Source organism: Lemur catta, chromosome 19 (assembly GCF_020740605.2).
Source record: "Lemur catta isolate mLemCat1 chromosome 19, mLemCat1.pri, whole genome shotgun sequence".
Classification (NCBI taxonomy): domain Eukaryota; kingdom Metazoa; phylum Chordata; class Mammalia; order Primates; family Lemuridae; genus Lemur; species Lemur catta.
In genome coordinates this window covers 3,142,877-3,163,330 of record NC_059146.1, presented here as the reverse complement: position 1 = coordinate 3,163,330, position 20,454 = coordinate 3,142,877, and the positions used below count along the sequence as shown (strand labels likewise).

The following is a 20,454-nucleotide window of genomic DNA, read 5'->3' as shown; positions in this document are numbered from 1 at the left end:
ATTCAGTAATTGGACTCCTTGGTATTTACTTAAATGAGCTGAAAACTTATGTCCACACAAAAACCTGCCCATGCATGTTTATATCAGCTTTATTTATAATGCCAATACATGGAAGCAAACAAAATGTCTTTCAATGGCTTAATGGACAAATTGTGGAACATCCATACAATGGAACATTATTCAGCAATAAAATGAAATGATTCATCAAGCCATGAAAACACATGGAGAAACCTTAGATGCATATTGCTATATAAAAGAAGCCAACCTGCAAGAGCCTAAAATGTTGGCAAATGAAGAAAACTACCCACATATAAATATTCAAGAATTTAAAAAGCATTTATCTTTTTAACGACAATACAGAAGCTGGAATACGCTGGAATATTGACTTTAGATTGTGAGGGAAATTGGTTTCTAACATAGGAGTCATATAGACTTCAACTCAATCAACTGTCTGGGGAGAATAAAGGCATTATCAGACATGGAAGGTCTTAAAAAGTTTATCTTAGCTGAAGCTACTCTCAGGGAGCTACTGTGGAAGGATTCACCGGACAAAAATTAAGAAAAAATCAGTGGAATTCAGGAAACAATTTGACTCCAATACAAAAGAAAGACGAAAATTCCTACAATGATACGAACAGAGATCTTAAGGCAATGGTGGTACACGCAGGCCTGGAGAGCAACCAACTCAAATGGGGTCATGAAAATCCGTAGTTGTGGGAAAAATGTCCATAGGAAGATTAATCTGATAGAGTACCTGTGTGCTTGAGAAGAGAGGACCATTTCTCTGGTTGTTTCTTCCTTGTTTCCTTTCCACTCTTATCCTGCCCAGTCATTAAATACTGAAGTCCCCCAGGCCTCTAACACCCTGTTCATTCCTTACTCTGCATCATCTGCCTGGTGAAGCTCATGCCTACAGCTGTAACTATCATCGAAACATGCAGATGTCACACAAATTTCTATCCTCAAGGCAGACCCCTCTCTGCGCTCCAGACCTACATCACACATCGAGATGCCCAAAATTAAACTGTGATCTCCTCCTTGCCTCCCACTCAGAATCCAAAACATTCCCAGTATTTCCCTTTTTGGTAAATGGCATTCTTGTTTGCTCATTCATTAATACAAGCAAAAGCCCAGGAAATCATAGCAATCACTTGTTATTCCTCTCCCTTGCTCATGCATATCGTATTATTCACCGACTCCCGTCTATTCTACCTTCTGACTCTCCCTTGCACCCATCTGCTTCTTTCCATGCCCATCCTGGTCTGAGCTAGCGTCCTCTCTCCCTGGTCCATTCTGACAGTCTTCAAAATGGTTTCTTTCTTTCTTCACCTATGTGAATCCATATTCTATACCACAGCTAGAGTGATTTTTTTTCAAACAACAAATCTGATCATACTATCTCTCCTTCTCTCAGTCAAAAAATCCTCCAATATCCCACTATTCTTAAGATCCAGACAAAACTCCCACAAGATCTGCAAGGTCAGTCCTCTATAGGTTGAGTATCCCTTCTCCGAAATGCTTGGGAATAGATTTTTTTTTTCAGATTTTGTAATACTTGCATATACAATACAGGTGAGGTATCTAAGGGAACGGATCCAAGTCTAAACACAAAATTCATTTATGTTTCATGTACACATAGACTGAAGATAATTTTATATAATATTTTAAATAATTTTGTGCATGAAACAAAGTTTGCAAACATTGAACCATTGGAAAGCAAAGGTGTCACTATCTCAGCCACCCATGTGGACAGTCTTGGGTTGTTTGGCATCACCATCATTCCTGACTTTGGATTTATGTGCTACTAATAAGCAACTATTTTCTTATTCACACATAAGTACTTAATAAAAAATATGACACGCCATTAACACAGTTAAAAAATAATGTGTTCAGGGTAACTAAGTAGCAGAGTAGCATCACCAGAATACCTGCATCAGCTGTTAAAAAAAAGAAATAACACTCTGAACAATGACACATTCTCAAGAAAACTCTCTTGACCTCCTTAAGTGTAATCCCTCTAATTTACCCTTTAGTCGCATATCGTACCACTGTATCACAGCAATGTTTACCTTTGCTGGTGCTAGTCTTTGACAAACGCCTATCTCTCTCTCTGCCTGGAAGCTCCGTTAGGGAGTACAGGGGCACTTTTGCTCACTGTTGTCATCTTAGCACGGTGCCAGCCACCACCCCGGCTACCAGAACTTGTCAAATGGATTAACGAAATAATTAACTGATTAGCCAAACATTTCTGATTGCTTGATACCAATTCTAGAAACTATTTATGTTTTCAAGACAGAATATTCAATTGTTTAAGGAAGGGGGAAGTCACATATTTTGGTAAGATCAGATGTAAATATTAATAGTATAGATAAGTGCTTCACTGGACACTGAAAAACACCTTATAGACTGAGGTGTTTTCATGAGAATGTGAGTGGCAGCAGCAGATTGGAGATATCCCACCGACCCTTAAGAAGATTTCAAAAAAGTTTTAATCCAATGAGGAATATTAGCACCTGTGCTCATGTTCACTGCTGACCGCAAAGAGGTGGTCACCTGAAACGGATTCAGTAGGTTTGATTTTAACCTAGTTACACACAACTCTGCATAGGCTTTGAATTTCTCTCCAAACTAAAAACAATCACCTTTTGTTATTCCCCGGGTCCTCAGGATGTTTTCATTACAAAAGCAGAAACCCAGCTTCTAGTACTCTAACCATAATACCATGGTGACACCTGACCAACTAGATAGTAAACCTGGTTTAGGTACCGTTTTACACCCAAACACAGCTCTTTTCTTTTACACAACTAATTGTTGATCCGCCCCAGAGAAGACAGCGGGGACAGTGTTCAGGAGCAAGGTATTGTGAACCCGATGCCAGTTTCTCCATTACAGGTGCGGGACTCTGGACTGCTCACCTTTGGTACCACCCTTTGATATCTCATATCCCATGTTAGAAGATTGGGTTAATGATCCCGCAGGTCCTCAGCTAGCCCTACATTCCATGATTCTTCCCTGAGGAATTGCTTTTCTTTATTATGCTTTAAATTGTCGACCAAAATGCTTTAGTAATATAATCTAAAGCTGCAGCTCTTAAAAAGCTGAGAATTTGTGTTACGTAGAGGTTAAAAACACCAGCTTTTGAGTCACAAAGGCATGGGTGCAAGGTCTTTGGCTTTAACTATGTGTGTAAATTTGAGCAAGTCACTGAAAGTGTCTGAGTTTTTGTTACCACACCTAGAAGCCAACACTTCTTACTTCCTAGAGACGTTGTGAGGATACCGTGAAATGCGTAATGCATATGAAGCACAATACCTGGCACAGTTAGTCTATGATTAAGTATCACCGTAATTGCAAATTCTACTGACAGTAAGAGATGGTCCTCCGACCCCACACGTGCTCTCCAGTGAGCAGAGACACCATGTTCAATATCTACACACTAGGCTGCGAATTTCTGAGCCCCATTTTGGAATCAGAGCCCATCAGTCATTCTCAGCCATCCTCTGAATCAGAACAGCTGACAGAATCCTCAGTGAGGTCATTATTTCTAGCTTTGGAACTGTTAGAAAGTCTGCAGGGGATTTTCACGGCATTCAACAAATTAGCAAAGGTCATCAAAACAAATCCACTTACTGAATTCATTGGCTCGAAATCCTATCAAACCAGTGCGGTCATATTAAATTAATGAACTTCCTACTGGCAATATTTCCATAAAAAGGGTCAAGCTGAATTGTGTTTAGATTTGATCCATTGTTGCTGCATTTTAAAATCACAAACAGATCCCAAACTGACTAGTCTCCTATGTATACCTCCCCCAACCCCAATGTGGTGATGTGGTTTTCTCTAAAATCACTTTTAGTCTAAAAGTTCCTCACTTCTTCTCTCTGCCTATCCAAGTTCTAGTCTCATCTTCTCCAAAGAGCCATTCTTAACTTTTCTAACACCTGTTTCAGGTCAGTTTTGCTCCTGACCCAGAGTAGACTTATTTTTCCAAGTGGGGTAGGAGTGATTTTGAGCACATTGTTTAGTCCTGTACAAAGGTGTTAAACAGGACTCAGTCAGGTTCCTATATTTTCACAGGTACCTTAATGACACTTGTCTCTACTTGGTTGAATACCCAAGCTTGTGGAGCAGCAATTAATCAGCATGACAGGCTGTCCACACCATGGGCTCTTGCCAGAAATGACAACATTGAGCTCCTTGCTTTCCTTAGTGCCATAAGTAATGTTTTGGAAGAAATACTTGAGGTTCAGGTAATTGATCCATTTCTCTCTATACCCTGAATGGTGTCTTTCAATCAAGCCAGACTACAAGGTTGTTGGATCCTCCAGTGACATAATTTTGGACCTAATAGAACTACTTTATGAATTGTGCTTTGCTGTAATGCTAATGGACCACACTGATGGATTGCGTGAGAAAGAACTGGATGAAACTCGGAGCTCTCTTTCCAAATACCTGCTGGAGAAATAACCCTCACACCTCACTAGGAAACGCTGCATAGCTTCTGAACAGTAAATTAGATTTCTTCTAACAGACAATTTGAATTTTATAAATTAATTGTGATTTTTTATTTTAGCCTTTAGAAAACTAACTGATAAATCTGGGATTTGTTTCTTTCAACTATGTGGTCCACCCCTAGTAATAGATCTGGCCTTATTATTTTTCTATCCATAGTTTTCCTTTGTTTTAGTCACCACAATTGCTTGTTTTAGCCCTTTTACATTGAAAGTATTTTTTGAGGTGCCTCACATCTTTGTAGAATGAGGCAGAGAATAAAAATAAATTCCTGATCTATTCTTTCAGTGAATTACGGCAATTGTAGTTTATGGATTATTATTTAGCAATTATTTATTTTTTTGACTTGTGTTTTTCTTTAATTATTTTATGTCTCCACAACTAGACTTTAAGCAAGAAAATATTCTTAAAGTTTTCCTCTATCCTCCACAGCCTGGCAGCGTAGCATGTGCTCACTCAATCTTTACATCAGACTCCTGCACACAAGTCTGCTTCTAAGTAACCAGCTGTGTGAGTTTGACCTCAATGTCATTGAGCTTTGCGGGATTTCACTCTCCTCTTTTCTCTACAAGGGAATTGACCTAAATAATCCTCAGTGTCTTCCTGTTTCTAAGATCCTGTTATAAGTTCTTGTGTTCCCTAAAAGGATTTTTGCCAGACATAGATCTTTTAGGACAGATCTGACTTAATAAACTACTCATAGATATGAATGTGACCAGGTGACCTATTTATTGCAGGGGATGTTCATGAAAGGAAGGGCCTGTCCATGGGAGATTTGTTCATTTTTTCATTAAACAAAGAAGAGGATACTTCCAGATATTTTGGGTCAGAATTTAAGCTGGGAAAACAATCACAAGTGGGCAGTAAAAATGATTAGAAGGGCAGGGCCTTTTTAGTCCCATAATTTCACATACAACAAATGCTGATTCCAGTTCTTTCAGTACAAAACAGGCAGTGAGGTTCTGCAAAGAACATTGAGAGTTAAGACCTCGTTTCTAGACCACCATTGGTCATTAATTAACTAGATAATTTATTGCCCTTTTTGTGTCCCAGAGTTTTCATTAATGAAAAGAGAAAAATTATCTGCCCTTATCTGCTAGCTAGATTCTTTGTGAGGGTCATACAAAGCAATGCTGGAGAATACCCTGCCGTAAGTACACAGTGTTACGCAGATGTTGTGAATTATTATGATAATCTCCTGAGAGCATGGCCACTGGTGTAGGACCAGAACAATGAATCAAGAAATAGTGAGGCCGGGCTTGGTGGCTCACGCCTGTAATCCTAGCACTCTGGGAGGCCGAGGCAGGTGGATCGCTTGAGGTCAGGAGTTCGAGACCAGCCTGAGCAAGACCCCGTCTCTACTAAAAATAGAAATAAATTATCTGGACAACTAAAAATATATATAGAAAAAATTAGCTGGGCATGGTGGCGCATGCCTGTAGTCCCAGCTACTCCGGAGGCTGAGGCAGAAGGATCACTTAAGCTCAGGAGTTTGAGGTTGCTGTGAGCTGGGCTGACGCCACGGCACTCACTCTAGCCCGGACAACAAAGTGAGACTCTGTCTCAAAAAAAAGAGTAACATTATAACCTGGTATCACAGCTGCAGAAAGAAGGATACTTCTTAAACTTCATGCAACTTAGGAAGAAAACTTCCTTTTATTATAACTGTACATACTGGTCAGGAAGCTATGAAAATTTAGCAGAGGCAGGCTTGATCTTTTTCTTATGCTACTAGATTAAAGGTTTGAAGTAAATAATCAGGAAAACAATAGGGAGAGTATCGTTTTGCATTTCTTAGGGCAGGTGTGAGGACACTTCCAAATACTTCCAATCTAAAATCAGATGACAATTATGTAAATTACCTTCCCCCTAAAAGAACAAGGTACTATTTAGGCACATGTATCATGTGAAAATTCAAAGAGGAAGAGGTAAAATAATAGCAACAGTGAGAATAGAGCAGTACACATAGAAAACACCTATAACTCAGTAACTGGATGCTGAGTGAATGCAGGTGAGCTCTGAGAATGCAACATCGCTGCAGGCAGGATGGAGGCAGGTAATGAGCAGGTGGACACTCAGGAGTTGGACCATGGCTAAGACTCTGAACCCAGCAATTCAAGGCAGAACTATTACTGATCTCTAGCGAAACTAGTTTACTTAAAACAAGAACTGTGCCAGAAAAACACCTATGTTTTAAGTTGTGAAAATAGGCCTAATTGACTAGAGATGGACTTTTCTTCTGTTTAGACATTAATTATATAGAAAAGTGCTGCATCACTCTGCCCAGGAAAACACTTACAAAAAAGTAGGTCTTTAGGTACCGGGTTCATCAAATCTCTTACGTCTGCCTTTGCTTCCCGGGAAGCGGAAGCTTCAGCACTTCGTGAGAAATGCTTGCAGCTATGACCTTGAATCATCAGAAAAAGAGAAATGGTTCTCAGAATTGTCTGTTGAGAAGGATTCACATCAAGAATGGTCAAAATAAAGTCTGGAAAACCTATGCCTGTCAGCATGACTCATTAAATTCCAGGCCTCTAGGAAACGAGGGGTAACTGTGTGTTCCTTCAACCAAAACCCTCTAGTTTGTGGACTTAGAGTCAAATAAAATAGAGTGTTTTAAATTACTTTTCTCTTTAGTAAAATAAGTCCTTTCTATATAGAAGTACTCACCCAAATATATTATTTTTAAAGTGAGCTTAAAAGTACTAATGACATACCATATTTCTGGGAATCCTCTACACGTATAGAAAAGAATAAGCCACGAATGTTAATTAACAAAGTATGAGCTACTCGGAGATGTCCATATTTCAGGATATCTGAAAATGACTTTTCTGCCTCGGTTAATTAAAAACTTGAACTCTCTTGAATCAAGTGCTGAGCAACCAGTGTGACAAAGGCTTTTAGCTCATTATTTAAATCACAGTAGGAAGCAAACAGGCCAGCAAAGTAGATTGAGGAGCTCAGGTGAGACAGATTTTCTTTAACTGACTCCAGATTCTTACCAAAGTGTAGTCTGTGGACCCACAGCATGACCTGGGGACATGCTAGAAATACAAACTCTCAGGAGGGTGGCAAGATGGCTGACAAGGGACATGGTTGCCAGACTCCCAAACGGAGGAAGAAGTTTCAGGTGAGAAAGCACAGCCCAGGTGAAATACTGAGCGAAAGGAGATCCTGTGGGAATACGTGGTGGAGCAGAGCAGGAAGGAGCAAAATTTTGGCAGAGACTCACCTGCACAGGGTTTGGAGCCTGGCAGAAAGGGTAGGTGGGAGTGTTTATTTTTCCTTCCCTCACCCTGTGGCAGTCTGCCAGCTCCAGATCTGTCGGAGAGCCCTCCTACCCTGACAAATCCGGGTGCTGCTGCCATTGGTGAACTGAGAGCTTCCTGAGGACAGAGCACTGGGCTGCAGGCCCATGTAGGGTCGCTCCCCTCGCCATGGGCCCGAGCTGAGAAGATGGACGCCATGTTGCCTGTGCACGTGCCAGTGCCTCTATCCATCTGGGGAAGTGACAGCCCCTCAGTCCCCTTGTCACTGGATCTGACATGAACATTCCCCAGCCCCTGCTTGTGGTGTGGCGACCACAAAGGAATGGGGAGACACAGGAGAGTAGCAGTGTTCCTGGAGTTCTGACCTGTGGGGTGGGCCACCCCAAGGGGTCTGGGAAGTGCCATGAACACTTTTTAGGTCAGAAGAAGGAGGAACACACACTCTCCTGCACCAGAGTGTCCCTAGCTTATGACTGAAGCTGCCCGTGTCCCCTCCCAGTGAAGACTCTTCCCACTTTTTGGGGCCATCTCTGCCTCCTCCCTTCCCCTGCCCCCTGCCGCAGAGGCAGCCAAGGCTGCAAGGCTGTTTCTGCTCGGGACTGGCTCTGACAGAGCACCTGCCACACCCAGGCTTCCGTGGGGCTTGGGGCTCACTCCCTCCCCACTAAAAAGCAGCAGCAAGTGCTTTCATGTGCCCCAAGGACAAAAGCTACTGACTTATCTGAGGGAGTTCGGGCTAGCAGTCCTCTCTCTGAGTTGCAAGCTGCCTGTCTCTTCGGTGAGGAGCCTACCCTCCCTGGAGGCAAGTCCCTGACACAACCATGCTTTCCCCACTGGGGCTTATCGAAGGAAGGTGAGTGGGGATGAATCTGGTCATTAATGGCATTTTTGTAGATTTCAAAAAAAAAAAAAAAATCTGCATTTCACGAGACCCTGTATGCACACGAACATTTGAGAAACACTGCAAGGAGCACCTCAGACAGGTGAAGGGTTTCTGCTCTGACGGTGTCCAGGGTGAGAGCAGGCAATCCCTCGCCTCTCTAGTCAGTGAAATTTTTTGTTTGAATTTTACGTCCACACAATCTAAGTACTGGGAATACCATCGATTTGGAATCCATATAGTAATCTCACAGGAGCTCTTTGAGAAATTTACCTGTTTACACAATCAAATGAGTACAGTCAGTACCTACGGGACAGGATGTGAGGGGACCAATATTAATACAGAAATCATTATTTTTTTCTTCTTCTTTTTTATGTTATTGTTTATGGTTTAAGGAAATAGACTATGCTTGATTTTAGTTTGATGAACTAATCCTGTAAAGCCTGTTGCTCTGTATTTGTTTAAGCATAAATTTAAATTTTAACTAGCTTTTTTTTTTTACATGATAGAGAATGTTACTAAAGTGGCTGATGCCCATGGCTCTTTTCCAAGTACAGATAACTCCCCTTCCCATAGTGTCATTCTACAAATTAATGTTCATTGATCACATTCCTATCAATATGTGGTATATATACGGGGGTTTTACAAATAGATTGGCATCTTCTAACAACTTGACTTCTTATTACGTAGCTTTGAATATCTGGCTGAAGCACTTAACTGCAATATAAGGCGGGGTCCATTACTCTACCTATTTCAAGGCATGCACTTTTGAAGAAAAAAAAAGTGGAGCCTTCTGCCAGAGAAAATAAAGGAAAGAATAGCTTAAAAATTTCCCTTTGATCATTTCAATGATTTCTTTCTTTTGAATCATGCTATTTTCTGTTCTTTGCTGTACTTTCTTGTCTCATTTCTGTTTCCATTCTGCGCCCCATTTAGAGAACTGGGGATATTAAAAGATGAGGTTAAAGAAAAAGAGAGGAGCAAAAATATCAAAGCATAGCAGCTTTAAAGCAGTGGCTGTCAAACGTGGCTGCATATTGGAATCACCTGGGGACCTTAGAAATGCTTATGGTGGGACCCACCTTCCACAGATGCTGATGCCGTTCGACTGGGGTGGGGTCAGGGTATCAATATTTCCTTCCTTCCTTCCTCCCTTCTCTCCTTCCTTCCTTCCTTCCTTCCTCCCTCTCTTCCTCCCTTCCTTCCTCTTTCTTTACTTTTCTTTTCTTTTTTTAAAGATGAAGTTTCACTATGTTGCCCAGGCTGGTCTCAAATTCCTGACCTCAAGCAATCCTCCTGCCTGGGCCTCCTGAGTTGCTGAGTGGTGTGAGCCACTGCACCTGAGTCTATCAATATCTTTCAAAAGCTCCCTTTAAAAATCTTTCATCTTAAAGGTGAGAATAAAGCAATTTAAATGTGGACATTGATACCTAAATAAAAACTAAATTATATACACATCTCATGATTCCTAGGTAGATGTGGTTCATAGAATAATCCAAGTCAAGACCCTTCATGAGAACGTGTCTATTTCCAAGGTTATGTGTGTTCATGCATCACAGTTATTAGTAATGAATGGACTTTGAAACTACAGCACCATGGCATTGTCAGGCTCAGTGCCACACTAAAAAGATTTGGGTGGATAGTACGGGTAGCCATTTAGAGGAGAAAGGATTTCTGATCATTGTGTGATCTGTTGCATTTATAGAAGTGATTTGGTAAAATAATGGTTATTCTTATATCAATATTCGGTTTAGCTGGCAACAGTGTCAGAAAATAAAAGCTTACTTAAGAACTGAAATGGGACAGAGTCAGTAGGGAGAAGAACCAATTGAAACATGCTTTGTTCTGAGGTACCTTCTTCCTGTCTAGGCAGAGTATGCCTAAAAGCCACCCAACTCCCACCCAGTGGGGACTCTACAGAAAAGGGTTTTATGAGAACAATAGCAAGAAGTAGTTTTCTTAAGAGGCTATAAGGGCTAAATCTTAGACTTGCAGTCAGACTAGACTGAGTGCAAATCCCATTCAAATCACTATGGTTTTGTGACTTGAAGCAAATTTCTACCTTGATGCTTTGATTTTTCTCCTTATAGTGAGGAACTAATGGGAAATCTTTACAAAGTGCTTGGACCATAACATATAATCAATAAATATTAGATGCCATTATTACCAAGTTTGGATCTCAATCGAACCAAAGCCCGTAGTTCAGCAGAGGTGTCCAGTATTAAAAGATGAAAGTTCCACTATAAAGTGTGCCTTTAAGTATTTGATTATTCCCTAAAACCTCCAGATTAAAAAAAGAGCTTTATTTTATACTTCCTGTTTGGAGCCTAGTGGCAGAATGGGTCTCCATCATAATCCCAAGGGGAGAAGAAACTTACAGAAATCTGTAAATCAGAGGTGCCCTCGTCAATCAGCACAGCCACTTGCCATGCGTGGAAAAACTGTCGACAGGCTGCAGGAGAACAGCTACGAGGCTAACTCTGGAGTCAAGTTGATTGTAAAACTAATCTTCATAAAAGGAACTCCACCCCCCCACTGGCTTTTTATTTTATAACTTTAAAAGTTCAGAGACTTTTTAGAGAGAGTGCTTTTTCACAGTTTCAAAGAAGCAGGCTGGAGAGAAGGAACAAATTAATTCAGAAAATATTCCCTTCCTCCCTACACCCACCCTTCTGCTCATCAAAAAAGCTACAGGCACTAAAATTCATTAACATTTCTATGAACATAAATGTGAAATATTCATTTTCATTAAGGAGTGTACTGAATATGGCGAAATCAAATTTATCTAAGGAGATATCCAATGCTGCTGATTTCCTTGACAATGGGGACATAAAGCAAGGGAAACCATGAATCATTCATGAAGTTCAATTTACTTCTGTTATTTTTGGTATTTAGCATCCGTGAATAGAAAGTGTGCAGCATGTTGTAGATGCCGTTTTTACATTATTTCAAATGAGAATTAATGATTTGGCAGGCAGCAATAAAGTAAGAATGGTTTAGAGGCTTTTGTTTTTAATTGTCCTATATTTCATATTTTTCTTGTGAGTATTTATATGTTCATGCATTCATTATATTGTTTTTTTCTGTATTCCAATTTCTCTTTATAAATCAGGATCACTTTAGCATCGATATTTTAGGCAGGCACATAAGGTGGTTTATTGGTAACGTAACTAAATTGAATAAACTCCCAGAGTTCTAGATTTGGGGGCTGAAAGAGACCTTGAAGTTTATAAAATTAAACTGGCATCTCAGTGAGGAATGTCTTCTACCTTATTACTGGTAGGTGGCCCTTTCTCATTAGTTGAAGCATCTCTGTGGTAGGGGAAGTTCTTTCTTAAGCAGGGACCTAGTTCATGAATGGACACTGCTGTTCATTGGAAAATATGTCTCTTAAATTCTAAATCTACCTTCCTGCAACTTCTGACCACTGTCTGCTCATTGCTGCTGTCTCATCAGCACTAATTAGTACACAGAGCCACATGCCACTACCTAAGAGATGCTAGTTGAACTGAATTGAACTGAATGGGTTCAAATCTAGCATTCTGGGTGTGATGGTTAGTTTTATGTATCAACTTGGCTGAGTCACAAGGTGCTGAGTGGTCCAACATTATTCTGGGGGTTCCCATGAGGGTGTTTGTGGATGGGATTAACATTTAAATCAGTAGACTGAATAAAGCAGATTGCTCTCCCTAGTGTGGGTGAGGCTCATCCTATCAGTTGAAGGCCCGAATAGGACAAAAAACTGACCTTCCCCTGAGTAAGAGACAATTCCTCCTGCCTGACTACCTTCACCCTGGTACAGCAGTCAAACTGAAACATCAGCACTTCCTGGGGTCTTCTTGAGTCTGTTGGCCTTGAGACTGGAATGACACCCTCGGTTCTCCTGGTCCTCAGACCTTTGGACTGGGACTGGGAGTGCACCATGGCTCTGTAGCTCACTAACTCACCCTGCAGATTTTGGGACTTGTCAACCTCCATAATTGCATGAGCCAATTCCTTATAATAAATCAAACTCTTTCTCTCTCTCTTCATATTTACATTGGCTCTGTTTCTCTGAAGAGCTCTGAGTAATACACTGGGCAGCACTGAGCATAAGGTTTATCTGATATATGACAGCATATTAAAACATTCAGAATGGTTGTTATGACTCCCTAAATTTTTCTTCCCAGATATTCTGGTGTCCTCCTCCTGCATGAAATTATCTCATAATATGGCATTAAGAACTGGATGCAATTTTCCAGATGTGGCTGCACAAGGGTAGACCTATAGAACAACTCATGTCTTGTATCTGGACACGACACTTATTTTGATTTTGATTTCCAGGTGTAGCACATTACATAAATAAAATGTAGCATTTAAGTTCTGCAAACCTCACATTTTCTTAGGGAATTTTCCATGGTTCGGTTAGGCCATTTTATCAGGTAGACATATTTTTCTTATCACATGCTATTTTTGTAGACAAGAAAATAATTATATTTTGGAAATAATCAAACATGACTATTGCTTAACATTCTGTGTACATGTTACTATTACCAAGACACTTAAAAACGATGACAGTATTCTGAGATTGACAGAGAGATTGGGTGGATAGGTCATTAAATTGAATACATGAAGACAATGCCTTGTTAAAAGTTGCCAAGCCATTCTTTCTAAGTGAGAAACCATTATAAAAATAATCAGGTAAATGTTACTTTTGTTTGAAAACTTGGTTGCAGTTCAGGACATAAACAATTAATAACTTATGGTGAAGCAAAAAAAAAAATCAGTTTCACTACAAGCCTATCAAAATTCTTAAATTAATTAAAAATGTTAGGTCTTTCCTTATCTCACCCTGGCTGACGTGAACTCCTGGGCTCACGTGATTCTCCCACTTAAGTAGCTGGGACCACAGGCCTGTGCCATTGTGCTGGGCTGAGATAGTCTGAAAGCACAAATACAAACTTGTACAAATGAAAGAATATTTTATTGAAAGTAAAAAAAAATCTCTGTTTTAAATCTTCTCTGAAAAAATTTAAACTAGACATCTCCTAAAATTCGAAAGACTTGAAAAGTTGGAGCCAAGAAATTTAGCATACATTCACTCCACAAATATTTATTGTCAAGAACTAGGCTAGGTTTTAATTATTGGGTGGTGAACAAAACAAGGTTCCCTTCCCTCACGGGAAGTTTATAATCCACAGTGGGAAGAAACAATAAATGGAAACAAACAAATGCTACTAAGTATGATATGGGTGTTTTAGTCCATTTGGGTTGCTAAAACAAAATGCTGCAAACTGGGTAGCTTATAAATAACAGGCATTTATTTCTTATAGTCCTGTAGGCTAGGAAGTTCAAGATCAAAGTGTCAGCAGATTCTGATGCCTGGTGAGGGCCTGTGTTTTAGGTTCCTAGCTGGTGCTTTCTAGCTGTGTCTTCATAAGGCACAATGGGCAAGGCAGATTTCTGAGGCCTGTTTTATAAGGACACTACGGTAGTTCTCCTTTTCACTCAGTGGATACATTTCAAGACCCCTACTGGATACCTGAAACCGCAGATAGTCCTAACCTTATACATACTATGTTTATGTCTCTACATATATACCTATGATAAAGTTTAGTTTGTAAATTAGACACAGTAAGGGTTTAAAAACACGAATAGCAGAATAGATTATAGAATAGATTATAACAATATGCTGTAATAAAAGTTATGTGAATGTGGTGTCTTTCTCTTTCTCTCTGTCTCAAAATCTCTTTATCATACTGTATTCACCTTTCTTCTTCTTGTGATAATGTCAGATGATAAAATGCCTACCTGATGAGATGAAGTGAGGTGAATGACATAGGCATTGTGACATTGTGACACAGTGTTAGGCTCCTACTGACCTTCTGAAGATACATCAGAAGGAGTATAATCTGCCTCGGGTGATCCTGGATCATCAAGCCATGACAGTGTCGACGGCTGGATGTCAGGGGCAGATGATGTTGATGACCGATGAGGGGGTAGTGCAGACAGCACACCCATGTGGATACAGGGGATGAAGGGATGATTTGCATTCCAGGTGGGATGGAGCAGGATGGTGGGAGATTTCATCATGCCACTCAGAACTGCATGATTTAAAACTTATGAATGTTTATTTCTGGAATTTTCCATTTAATGTTTTCAGACAAAAGTGAACCTTCAAATAACAGGTGACTACTGTAATCTCATTCTGTCCTCTTGACCTAATCACCTCCCAATACCCAATACCATCATACTGGGGTTAGGTTTCCACATATGGATTTATGGGGGACACAAATATTCAGACCATTGCAGTGGACAACTAACAGAGCATTTTGAAAGGGAGTAACTGTGGTTTCCTAACTAGTTTGGATTCTCAGGAAAGCTTCTTGCTAGAGGTGGCAGGAGAAATGAGCACTTCGGGATGAGGAAAGCAAAGCCAAAAGAACTATGGTGGGAAAAGCATTTCAGCCAGAAGAAACAAGATGGTAAAGATGATGAGATAAGAAGAAGCTTAGTCTGCAAGAAACAAAGGCGTCTGCGGTGCTGGAGTTCAGTGCAGTGAGCCAGGGGAAGAAGGCTGCAGAGGAGATTAGAAATATTGACCGAGGTCAGGTCACACGAGAGCTTGAAGATCAAATTAAGAAGTGCGGACAGTTTTCCCAGTGTTATGGGAAGATTGAATATTTTAGAGCAAAGAAATAATAGGATCCACCTTACATCTCACAAAGATGACTGTGGCTGCTGGGTAGAGATTGATTTGGAGGGAGTCAAGAGGGAAAGCAAGAAGATTAATAAAAAGACAGCTATGATGGTCCAGGGAAGAAGTGATGATAATGTGGAGACTAGTGCCACAGGGCTGGGGATAAATGGATGGGCTTGCTAAATATTCTGCAGGCAGAACAGGTGGTCCTTGACGGCAGGTTGGATGGAAGGAGTGTGAGGGAGAGGTAGATGTCAACAATTAATCCAAGCATTTTGGCTGGATTAAGGAGACTGGAAAAGAAACTCACTTGGGAGGGAAAAATTGAGAGTAAAGTTTTGAGCACATTAAATCTAAGATGCCTTTGACACATCAAAAAGATATGCCAAGAAGAATGCTACGCACATTAATCCGGGGCTCAGAAGGGATCCGAGCTAGAGATGTAAATTTGGGAATCACGGAATCAAGATGGAATCAAACAGGTCTTTTGTGACCCTTCTGAGAACAGTTTTAGCAGAGGCGGGAGGTGGGCAGGCAGGTGCCAGATTGCAGTGGGCTGGGAGCAAGTTGAGGCAATAGACAATGGAGATAGACCATTCTTTCAAGTAGTTTGGAGAAAAAGAGAGTAGGGAGATTAGGACGAAGCTTCGGGGAGGTGTGGGGGTAGAGTGCAGGTGTTTTAAGATGAGAAGAGTTTCAGCTTGTTTACCGGCCATGAGAAAAGAGGTGGTAGAAAGGGTGAGGTGGAAGATCTGAGCCATCAGGGTGAGGTGTGTGTGACTCGAGATAATCAATCCCAGAGGAAGAAGAAAGAGATGGAATCCCAAACACAGGGGCAGCGTCAGCCTAAGGAAGAGACGGGAGCATCCCTCCCTCTGTGATGCGGGGGCTAACTCAGAACGGTGAAGGATAAGGGAGTTCAGAATAAGATGGGCACGAGCACTGAGAGATTTCAGGCCTGAAATGGCCTTTCCTTTTTTCTTTGGTGCAGTGAGAGGTGACAACGTCTGCTGAAAGTGACAGGGTGAGGGGCTGAGATTAGGGCTTTTCCTTCACTTACGCAGCAGAGAACGGGAAACGGCACCCGAGCCCCCCACGACTGTCACCCCCATGCCCTTTCCACATCGCCATGAGGCTTGTGGTGATCAAACCCTCACGTGATAGTGTTATTGATTTCAAATTCCAAATCCTCTTTATACTAAATTCCTTGATTGATTTTTCTATATGCCATTAACTCATTTTATAGCATCCCAGGGCTATAAAACTATTAATCTGCTCCAAGTTCAAGCAAATTTTCAATTTAACAAGCCTTTATGGCTTTTTCCATTTTACTTGATTAGATCACGTAAAGATAAGCAAAAAGTCTTTAATTTGTCTCAGAGGACCTAACCAAGGAAAACATTTCCTCAGCCTTGGGATTGTGATGGAAGAGGATACATGCTAGTAAATTCCACAATGCAGGCAAAGTTTCCACTCTGTCAGTCACAGAAGTGTGATGGGTTCAGTCTTACATCAGCGCAATGTCCAACGTCTACCTTGTCATTCTTGTTTCCCAACTGACACTAGAGCTCTCATTTGTAATCACTTTAAAGCTCAGTATTTCTAAAGCTCGCTCAGAAATAACACTGTCATTTCAGGGCGAGCTGTTTTAGAAAATAACATGTTTCTTTATGAAAAGTTAAAAACATAGATGAATAACCAGTTCAATATTTATTGATACTTAGCAACATACTGATTATGTACTTAGGTGTTACGGAAACAAGCAAAGCTCATTCAAACTCCATATTGGCATATGTTACTTTACCACTTGAAATTATTACTTTTGAGATTTAAGATCTCTTTACATTGGTTTATCTATTGTTAAGAAGGGATACCTTTTAAGTAACATGTAAAAGCTAAATAATGTTGTCATCTGAGGCTTTTATTTTTTCAGGGTGACATCAGTGGAATCTAGATCTGCTTGGTTCCCTTCAACCACAGGTTACCTTCTCACTGCAGCTTCAATTATTTGACCCTTGACCTAAAAGCTAAGTTTTGCTTCAGCTTCTAGCATCTCTTCTGACCTTCTTTAACAGGGATGCTTTGGGAAATACAGACCAGTTGTTGGTTGATTCAGCATTCCCAGCCTGGCTGAGAGGTGCTGTACTTCTCATGATTGATGCTGTGACCCTTACGCACCTGTTGGCTGCAGGATTCCCTCATGGAGAGTGGGACACCGGGTTTGAATCTTCATTAGAGCACTGGGATTTGCATCTCTGCTCCGTCACTGTCCCTTCCCTGTGGCCCTGGGTAAGCGACTGTGCTTCTCTGAGCCTCAGATATGTCATCTCTCAAATGTTGTTAGAAATAGTTATGCCACAGAGGTATTACACAATACCTAGCTTTAGTCTAGCAAATAGAAGGCAGTACCATGTTTCCTCCCTTTCCGCTAATTTCCTGCCTTCATAGACTCCTCATTATACATATTCTTACATTCATAAGTTTCTGCTTTGTTTTAGGTAAGTATCTTTAGGAATTGCAGTTCTCTGCCCAGCTGCTGAATCACTCTGATGATGGTTATCACCTGACTGCATTGATTCTTATATATTAGCTGATTTTAGACTCCCACTTACTGTGCTCATCCATCTGTCTAGACCACTGGTTGCATCTTACTGAATTGGATCCCCACCTATTGTCTGACACCATATTTTATGATTACTTGGGATTCTCTGGCTGTCTAGACTTCCCCCATCCCTGCCCCTCGAAAGTTATTTTTAATTTCTGCTTCATTTATAGTTTTGGTTATTATATGATATGATGAATGGACCTGAAAGACATCTATTTTCGAATATGAATTTGAAAAATTGCCAACTTAAAAATATCAAACAATAATAATGGAAAAACTCAGTATGTATTATAAAATAAAATATGAATTTTGGGAGAAAATGCTGATAATTTCAGGACTTAACAATTTACAACACAGAATCAATTAAAGTACATGTCAACATTCATCGCTGTTTAAAAGTAAACGACGGGCCGGGCGCTGTGGCTCACGCCTGTAATCCTAGCTCTGGGAGGCCGAGGCGGGTGGATCGCTCGAGGTCAGGAGTTCGAGACCAGCCTGAGCAAGAGTGAGACCCCGTCTCTACTAAAAAAAATAGAAAGAAATTATCTGGCCAACTAAAAAATATATATACAAAAAAATTAGCCGGGCATGGTGGCTCATGCCTGTAGTCCCAGCTACTCGGGAGGCTGAGGCAGTAGGATCGCTTAAGCCCAGCAGTCTGAGGTTGCTGTGAGCTAGGCTGATGCCACGGCACTCACTCTAGCCTGGGCAACAAAGTGAGACTCTGTCTCAAAAAAAAAAAAAAAAAAAAGTAAACGACGTAAGACACAAGAGCCTGGATTTCGAGAGGTTGTCATATACTAATGCTGACCAGCAGAAGCCAAGATAAAAACCTTCACAGCGTCGATGGAAGAGAGTCCAAAGGTAAAATCAACCCATATGTATGAGTTATCCTTCTTTTTCTATGTCAGTTCCCAAAATAATGGTTACTTTCCTGCTAAGCTAATGTGCTGCCTTATTTATAAAATTTTGTTAGCCATTAATAAATGATTTGGTTCATAGTTCATTTTGGTATTTGAACCAAAAGTCACTATCAATACTTTTATATATTAACACCTTTCAATACTTACCAATTTCTTTATATAATAAGCTTTAAAATTAAAATATTAATTAAAAATAGTTCATAAATTTTCTTGTTCATTCCAGGTTCTAGGGGTAGTAGATCAGTGTCTATGTCTAAATCTATACCTATATATCTACATAAACATCTTTATCTATTTCTATGTCTGTATACAATGGATCTAGAAAATTAATGTAATTGCTTAATAATCAGACACTAAGGAAACACGTTTATCCTTTAGTACTATCATAGAGTAACCTGGAATTTTCACATTTTCCTTTACCTTAACATTTCAATCTAGAGATTATCTTAGATGACCTAAATAAATATCTATTGATTTTTCACATTACATTACGTGGTATGATAGTAATGGTCTAAATTAGCTACTGCATTTTTCTGTACCTCTGAAACCAAGAAATAACCTAGTTTTGTTATTCACAATTAACGGGCTCAAATGTTTGTAGGTTGATGGCTGAGAACCAGTGACATGAAGATAGTCAATCAGATTAAATCATAGTGACTGATATATTTGAATTGCTAATAAAGCTATAAATGAAAAAACAGCACAAGAGGACAAACAAAAATCTGTCACTAGACCTGGAAAATATTAAGCCTTTGGCCCAAAGCACAAACCCCATGAGTACCATTTATCTTCTTTTCTTTTCATAAGGAAAGACACATCATTCATACCTAACTCTGCCACAGAGTTTTTCTAAAAGACAACAATTTACCATCCTTTAGGTTGACAGATGATAGAACCAAAAACAACCTCACAAAGTCTTTTCATGTTAAAATGTTTTTCCTCTCTTATTAATGCAGGTTGGATATTGGAAAGCTTTAGGTGAAACACCACTCTGAGAAGGAGAAAGCATGAGTTTATACATTGTTGAGCCAAAATAAGTAGACCTTCCCTAATTGTTCAAAAAGATAACTTCTTTGAAATGACCCTTGAGTCACCAAGATAGGGGAAAATGTCACTAGACTATGAACACCTTGAAAAATTGGCAGGGGAGTATAGTTAAAAATATTCTAATACCAATTAACTCAGCAAAAGGTTGAATTTAATTGGGTCAAGCAAGCATCCCTCTTTCTCATTCCCCTGTTCAAGTAACTCACAACTTTCTATCTCCAGGGTGCAGTTTTGCTCATCCAGAGGATATCTTCGAAGATCCATCATACATGCAGCTGTGGTTGTGATCCTGCCAGAGTGAGAGAGAAAAAAGACAACATCATAAAAGTGAAGACATTTCATTTCTAGGTTTCCCAGCCCCAAATCATGTTTACCAGTTGGCAGAAACAAGGCATCACTATTTTGTGAGATTATAAGGACCTAGTGTAAATGCCAGCAAATTGGATAACCTAGATAGATAAATGGAAATAGATAAATTCCTAGAAATATACAACCCAACCAAAACTGTATCAAGAACAAATAGAAACTGAACACACTAA

General features: G+C 40.1%; 1 protein-coding gene across 1 annotated transcript in view; it reads right to left on the bottom strand.

Moving 5' to 3' along the window:
- The window catches only part of GABRB1 (gamma-aminobutyric acid type A receptor subunit beta1), a 232,291-nt gene that overhangs the window by 42,690 nt on the left and 169,147 nt on the right, over window positions 1-20,454 (bottom strand). Inside the window, 1 exon segment of the mRNA XM_045532953.1 lies at window positions 20,122-20,204. Within this exon segment, the coding sequence (XP_045388909.1) occupies window positions 20,122-20,204 (83 nt within the window).